The 7,943-nt window shown below is 38.0% G+C and overlaps 1 protein-coding gene across 1 annotated transcript in view; it reads left to right on the top strand.

The window, feature by feature from the left end:
- The first annotated feature begins 221 nt into the window (after nt 1–221).
- The window catches only part of LOC111141116 (NADH:ubiquinone oxidoreductase subunit S4), a 104,359-nt gene continuing 96,637 nt past the window's right edge, over nt 222–7,943 (top strand). The window contains exon 1 of the mRNA XM_022493458.1: nt 222–345. Coding sequence (XP_022349166.1) covers nt 248–345 — 98 coding nt within the window. The 5' untranslated portion in view covers nt 222–247. The remainder of the gene's footprint in view (nt 346–7,943) is intronic.

Below are 7,943 nucleotides of genomic sequence, written 5' to 3'. Positions count from 1 at the left end.
CAAACAAGGCTTACAATTTGTGGAGGTAATGTTTACACTTAATGCACTGCTGCATTGCTGCATTCATTTTCCTTCTTATCTGTCAATCAAACCTTTCACCTCTTTTCTAAATTCCAGTATTTAACAAAACGCCAAACACAAGCGAAGTAAACAAAAACCCACTCTATTATATTGTGGTTACAGAGCCTTGAGAACGAAGGAAGTTTGTCCCTTCCGGAGATCCGTCCAGGCGTTTGCCTGCAGCAAGATGGCGGCGGTCTCAATGTCAGAGGCGCTGAGGCAAATGTTGTGGGGGAAAAGGGCAGTGGCTGTAGCTGCCATTTCCGTTTCCAGGGTTCCTATCAGGTAACAGGATTGTCAGGCTTCTTCTTCAAGCTTCTGGGGTCTCTCCACTTTTGCGGGGGGTCTCTGCTGGCTGGGTCCTGGAGAAGGCCTTGGGGAAAGCGTTCTCTGCTGACCCCTTCCTCTGGAAAGGGCAGGCGGATTTGGGACTAGCTGCGATTCAGGGGCGCTGGCCAGGCGAGTGGGGGCGTGAATGCGGGGATGGGGGAGGAGGACGCATGGTTTCTTGGAAGGTTTTGGATTTTGCTGTGAGAGAGGGTCCGTGGGGTGGGGTTGTCTCCGGGTCTGCTAGCCGAGCTTTAGCCCCCAGAGAAGGGGAGGAGTCTGATTTTTCTCCCCACTTTCCGCACTTCTCCATTTTTTCACCTGTTTGCCCATCACGCCTCCTCGTTGGAAGGTTAGATCCCTCTCTCCCTTAATACGGTTTCAAGTGCTGTTAGTGGGTTTCTGTACAGAAAGATTGTTCATCAGACTGCTTGGTTGAAATTCATTGTTAGTGAGCATATCACTGTTAGTAATATTGGAAGGTAATTTTTTAAAGGCTGGTGGTAATGTCGGCAAGGTTCCTGTCCAGAATTTTATTAAAGCTTCATAATATTTCAGAGATTTTTGCTATTATTGTTCTGCTTTGAAGCGTTTTTGTGATAGTGATTTTTTTTTTCCGGCTGCATTAATTGTCGATTTCCCTGTTTTTTTTTCCCGAATTTTCCTGACTTTATGTTACTAACACAACAACACACACACTAGTATTTTTATTTGCGAAGACTTAGGTTTTATCGCTATTTTCGCTGCTTATTAGAAACCAGGGCATATATTGAGTATTTTTATGCATGCTCTGGAGATTACACTAAGAGCTTAGAATAACATGGAAAGATTGTATGGACAGATGGGGATGGTTAAAAAATTGGCCTAGTCAAACGCTACTTAATTTAGTGTTATATTGGGAATGCAGAGAGTTAGATCTAGAGTTAATTAGAAAGGATTTTTAGACGTAGATTTTATTAAGGTTTTAAATAGTGGGTGTTGGGGGCGTGGGGAGAAGAGGATGTTGTGGGTAGGTTCAATGGCTTATGAAAAGCTTTGAAGGCGGTAGTGGATATATACATAATATATGGTCCTTGGAAAATAAGGATGCTAAGATTAGGGAAAGGTAAACAAGTTTGTGGTTAACTATTTTATATATGGGGAACTTGAAGAATGGAAAGTGCTTCTGTAAAATGCCCCACTGATTGACTTACGCTGTAAGAGAGGTGATCTAGTTTAGTTCTTGTTCTCCTAGACATTATGGAGATTAATTTTGCTTTCCCAAGTAATGTATTCATAGTAGCCTTAGAACTCAAAACAAATTTGAAGGATCCACTGGTGCATGACTAATTAAGACATGACTATATTTAAGCTTAAGTCACAGCCATTTTGTCAGCTATTGTTGTAGTTGAAGTAAGATACTGGATTTTGGAAACTGATGATAATTAGTACTAATAAAGATTTGAAGAGTTTCTGCTTGAAAATGTGTTAGAAGAGATTTGAAAATAAAATATTACATTATATATGGTAACCTCTGTTTCACACTTTAAAAAACTTTGCTAAGGAAAACAAATTTTAAACAGAAGCCAAATGACACATTTGTCTTTTTAAAAAAGATTTATTTTTTAATTTTTAAAAACATTTTATTTATTTATTTCAGAGAGGGGAGGGGCAGAGTGAGGAGGAGGAAGAGTCTCAGTTTGGAGCCTGTTTCAGGGCTCAGTTCCACGACCCTGTGATCATGACTGGGATCACCACTTGAGCTGAATCCGAGAGTCAGATTCTTAACCAAGTGTGCCACCTGGGTACTCCTAAAGATTTTATTTTTAAGTAACCTCTACGCCCAGTAAGGCGCTTGAACTCAAAATCCTGAGATCGAGAGTTGCATGCCCTACTGACTAAGCCAGCCAGGTGTCCTTATTTATTTGCTTTCTGTAACACTTTTTTTTTTTTTTTAAGATTTTATTTATTTATTTGACAGAGATCACAAGTAGGCAGAGAGGCAGGCAGAGAGAGAGGGGGAAGCAGGCTCCCTGCTGAGCAGAGAGCCCGATGCGGGGCTCCATCCCAGGACCCCGAGATCATGACCGAGCGGAAGGCAGAGAGGCCTTAACCCACTGAGCCACTCAGGCGCCCCTGTAACACTTTTTTTTTTTTTACCCAAAGAGTTTATGGTCATCTCATCTTGAGGCAAATTTATAGCCCTTCTCTTTTACATATTATTGGCTTTTCATTGTTAAGTTTTCTCTTTCCGATATGATTCAGAGGTAATGAGGATCTGAAAAGTTTGTGGGTGGAAAGACAACTAATAAACTGGATAATTTAAATCTAAAATTCATTTTATTGTAATGCTTATAAAACATTTACAAATAATGTAACATTTCAGATCACCTGAATAAAATGAGGGAGAGTAGAATCAGGCAGTTGGTAAGAAGGGGAGTAGTGAACAAATACTGAGGAAAGATGAGTAGAAGGAAAGACGCAGTTACCTTACCGTTAGCTTGTATCAAATTAACTATAGTACATCCATAAGAAACAAGAGCAAACCAAAAAACCCAACAACATACATAGGGGTGAAAAATTATTTAAACAGTGTAGATGATTCAGTTGATCTAGTTACTGAGCTCATGCTCTAGAATGTCTTCGTTTCCACATGCTTCTCATTTCCCTGGATTGAGTGAGGGGGGAACCTGAGTCAGTGGCCTACATTTATTCTTACTTTCCTGGACTTATCTATGGAATTGTCCAGGGTAAATTTAGCTACTTAGGATTTTAATTTAAAAGCTAGGTAAAAGGGTGCCTGGGTGGGTTAAAAGCTAGGTAAAATGGTACACTGTTTCAAAATAGCAATATTTTGGACTCTGTGCTTGATACAGTTGTTTTTGTTTTCTTTAACCTGTTCATGTATACTTACCTAGACTTGTTTCATTATTTCTCATTAAAAAAAAAAAATTATTTATTTATTTGTCAGCGTGGGAGCTGCAGGCAGAGGGGGAGGGAGAAATAGGCTCCTCACTAAGCAGGCTCTCTGCTCCAGGACCCTGGGATCATGACATGAGCCGAAGGCAGAGGCCTTAACCCACCGAGCCACCCAGGCTCCCCTTTGGGAGGCTTCTTTTGTGCTCCTGTCTCTGGCTCTTGTGCTGCCCTATTTCCTTTTTCAGCATTAGAGAAGCCAGTATGAAGTTATGAGGTTCTCCAGGAACCTCCGTTGAGTAAGATATGCTAAAGATGACAGTCCTAAGGTTGACAAGAGTTCTGTGTATGTTACACCTTGCTGTGAAATTGTCTTAGCCCATTTTGAGAAACATCTAGGACATATAAAACCAGTTGATGGCTTCATTTCAGATAAGCTGGATAAATTACTCTCTGAAGTGCAGCTACTTTTGCTCTCTTTGAAACATGTCAAAGCCAAGTTCAGTGAGCTTGAAGTATCTCTAAAGTGTCTTTTTTTTTTTTTTTTCCCTAAAAGTAGGCTCCATGCCCAGTGCTGAGTCCAAGGTGGGGCTTGAACTCATGACCCTGAGATCAAGACCTGAGCTGAGATTGAGTTGGAAGTTTAACTGACTGAGCCACAAAGGCTCCACTAAAATGTCTTCTAATAGATTTCATTGTTTTGCTTATTTTCCTCATTAAGAAATGCCCGTAATTGGTCTATTTTCTTCAGTAGTGGACATCTTTGTTGAATTCTTCTTAGAATTAAATATTTTAAAACATTCATTACAGTGTCTGGTACATAGTAAATCTTAGCTAAATAAACTCTACTTTTATTTTTGGTTTGAATATCTATGTTTCTTTTCTTTAATCTTGTGATATTGTGGTAATTGCTGTTATTCTTTAAAATACTTGCCTCTGTTCCCTGTGACAGGATTATACATCACTGCCTCATTAGCCAAGAGATTTGTTTGGGCCAATGTAATGTTACTGGCAATAATACGCCATGTCAGGCAAAAGCTATAGGACCTGTCCTATGTTTTACCATGTCTCTTTTCCCTCTGCCTATGAGGTAGACATTTTAGGTGGGATTTTTTTCTTTTAGCTTAGATACTGGAATGAAGAGCACACGGAGCAAAGTTAGAAGCTGGTTCTTAACAGATTGTGTAAAATATAAAGTGACTAAGAAATAAATCTTTGTTGTATGTTACAAAGATATTTAGATTGGTAGTTGCCTCAGCCTAACAACCTATACTGATCCTTTTGTTACATATGTACATGTACACACACTTGTAAATGAGCAATTTTTAGCACATGGACTGATACATCAGTAGTGAGGCCACAGGCTTTTGGAAGGCTGGAAAATTTTTTTGACTGCAAAAAATTATTTGTAGTTTTGTATACTTCATGACGCCCATGTAATGGCACACACGTAATAGGTAAATGTTTATCACATAGATGAATAAATACATATTTAGAGATGTGTGATTGTGAGGAGAAACAGGAAGCCATGGGTACTGTCTATTAGTAGCCTCATCGATGAAAGCCAAGGAAGCACTAACCTACATAAATGTGAATATAAAATATCTACAGGACATACTTTTTTCTAATTACTTGAGGTGGTCTTAGTTTAGGATATTAACCTAAAACTGTGTTATACTTCTGGATTGAAGTTGTCTTACAGATTTTTTTGAACTCGTAAATTTCCTTGACAAATGTCCTGATTCTTATATTCAAATTTTTAAAAAGAGGTGGAAATGAATTTACCTGGGAAAGGGTATTCATGGAACATGATAACTTTTTTGGAATAATAGTAACTAAATGTGATTGTTAGATTTATGTTCTGCAAGCCACTTTGCATGAAGTTTTTATTTTATTTTATTTTATTTTTTATTTATTTATTTGACAGACAGAGATCACAAGCAGGCAGAGAGAGAGAGGAAGGGAAGCAGGCTCCCCGCTGAGCAGAGAGCCCGATGCGGGGCTCGATCCCAGGATCCTGGGATCACGACCCAAGCCGAAGGCAGCGGCTTTAACCCATTGAGCCACCCAGGCGCCCCGCCACTTTATATGAAGTTTTTAAAAAGTTAATTTTACATTGGGCTTAATGGAGAAAGACGGAGCAATTTGATTCCTTTCTAATACATGTTTTCTTGGTATGGGATGAATAAAGAATAAGGCAATTTCAAATGGAGAAGCTTCTAAAATAAATCCCTTGGTGAAAGTTGAGAATCATTTTTATGGTATTTGTTCTGAGCACAAATTACTAATAGCTGACATTTATTCCTCACTGTGTATTAGCCACTGTGCCACTACTTCACCTGCATTATATTCTGTATTTCTCACAGTAATCCTGTGAACTTAGGTGTTCTTGTTTTTCTCATTTTTCAGACATACAGATGAGAAAACAGATTTTAAAATTTACATTGCTAGGAAATAGTCCGGTTTAGCAGTCTAAAGGAATGTCTTGACTTTAGTAGTGAGAGATACAGGTGAGATAATAGAACATTAAAACCTCGGTGTCTTCTGTTTTTATTTTAGCAAAATATCTTTGAGAAACTATCTGATGCTCTTTACTTTCACTCTACTGTTCCTTTTGTACAGTGAGAGTCTCCAGTTGAGAAATTAGGTTTTTTTGTTTTATTTTTTGTAGTAAGGATTTTGTTCTCTTAAGTTTGGTGATGATTTTTGGTGAGAAACTGTATATGCGACTTGATTATTATATTTTCTTACCCTCTTAAAAAAACTCATGTGATACATATATTAAACAAAGTAAACTGAACCTGTTTTTCTTTTTTTCTTATTACTGTGATTATTAGAAAAAAGTTATTGTATTCTCATTCCTTTAAAAACTATCAAGTGTTTGCTATACTTTCTGAATTCTTTGTCTGCTTTCTAATTGTGTTTTTGTGTCCTTTGACTGGTTCGCTTCTCTTTAGCAGTTTCACTACCCTTTTTCATTTATCATAAGTTTGAATACCAAGCAAGTAAAACTGTTAGGATTTTGGGTAAAACAAAGTAGGCTTAATGAAGCTTTGATGATGGCTGAAATTTATTTTGCTGTGATTAAAACTTTGAGCTTTGGGGCGCCTGGGTGGCTCAGTGGGTTAAAGCCTCTGCCTTCTGCTCAGGTCATGATCCCAGGGTCCTGGGATCAAGCCCCCACTTCGGGCTCTCTGCTCAGCGGGGAACCTGCTTCCTCCTCTCTCCCTCTCTCTGCCTGCCTCTCTGCCTGCTTGTGATCTCTATCTGTCAAATAAATAAGTAAAATCTTAAAAACAACAAACCTTGAGCTTTCTTAAGGTTGACAGATAATTACATATAATACATGAGCTCTTATTATAACTTTTTTTTTTTAGTTTACAGTAACCAAAGACCCTCCTGGAACCTTAGGGTACCTGAATTATGGAGTGGCTAGATCCTTCACAATGACTTTCATAAATATTTGGATACTTAGCGAACTATTTATTTAAGTCTTTTGTCTTTTAAATAGTGGCAGGAGAGCAATTTAGAATTCTTGTTTTAGATTTCCTTTCTGTTGTCTTATTTTGATAAGGTGAATACAACCTTAGGTTCTTTAGAACTAGCTAGTTGTCAAATGTGACTTTTTTTTTTTTTTTTTGGCCTTTGCTCATTAGACTTAATTTTTTCTTTTATGGGATCTTGCTCCAGTTTAGTGCTTTTTAAACCCTTGCTGTGCCTCAAAATCACCTGTTGTGTACATAAAAAATTGAGATGCCTTGGCCCCGGTATATAGTAGTTCAATAAATTTAGGTTGAGGTTTAGCTCCGTGGTGATTCTGATGGGAAGCTAGGGCTGAAAATTATTGTTTGTGTTTGTGTGTTTTAAAATAGTTTCCATGCTATATATCTTGAAAGACTTTCGAAATGCATTTTTCCTTGGGGGAGAGGTTGGAGATTTCCAGAAACAAACAAAAATTCTCCCATTTTTGCATATTCCCTAATCTAAAGTTTTATGCTTTTTACCCATGCACTGTATGGAGGCTTTTTCTTGGAGAAATATTCCTTTGAGGCAGAGCAGGCATTTTGATAATTTTGGAGAAAGCAGGCCATGTTACTGGCTCTCTAGAGACTCTTGTTCTTCCTTTTGGAAGGGCTCAGGTTTAATATAGCGCAGCTGTTGAACTCTGCCCTTCTAAGTTTTAAGAAGAAAGTGTTTTATCCTTTAAAATGGAAATGCCTTTTTTAGGGAGGTGGTCTTTGGCTAGATATAGTTCTCTAAGAAAGTTGCATGCTTTTCTAGAGTTCTTTTGTTTCAGTGTTTTCTTAGAATTGTTTCAGATATTGAGAGCACAGTCTCTGAGAGTAAAGATCTGGCTGCTTTTGTAATATGTTTTGCTATATCCTTAACAAAGCTAGATGAAGAGTTTATTTCTTTGTGTTTTCTAGGACTTGAAAATATGTTCTTTCCTTTATTCAGCCACTCCATACATAAGGAAATGGTCCTTGAATAGGGTTTACTAGACAAAAGATCCTGTTCTAGATGACTGTTCAGCAAGCCATATGCTTCTCCTAAAAATGTCAGTCTGTCTTGATGAGCTTTAAAGTGAATGCAGATGTTTTGGCTCTTTTGAGGACTACCACTTTTTGTGTGGAAAGAACACTTCTTTTTCAAATTTCTTC

This window comes from Enhydra lutris, unplaced genomic scaffold (genome assembly GCF_002288905.1).
Source record: "Enhydra lutris kenyoni isolate GAN:26980312 unplaced genomic scaffold, ASM228890v2 scaffoldscaffold5, whole genome shotgun sequence".
In the NCBI taxonomy this organism is placed as follows: domain Eukaryota; kingdom Metazoa; phylum Chordata; class Mammalia; order Carnivora; family Mustelidae; genus Enhydra; species Enhydra lutris.
The sequence above is the reverse complement of the archived record's forward strand: the minus strand, read 5'-3'. Positions and strand labels throughout refer to the sequence as shown.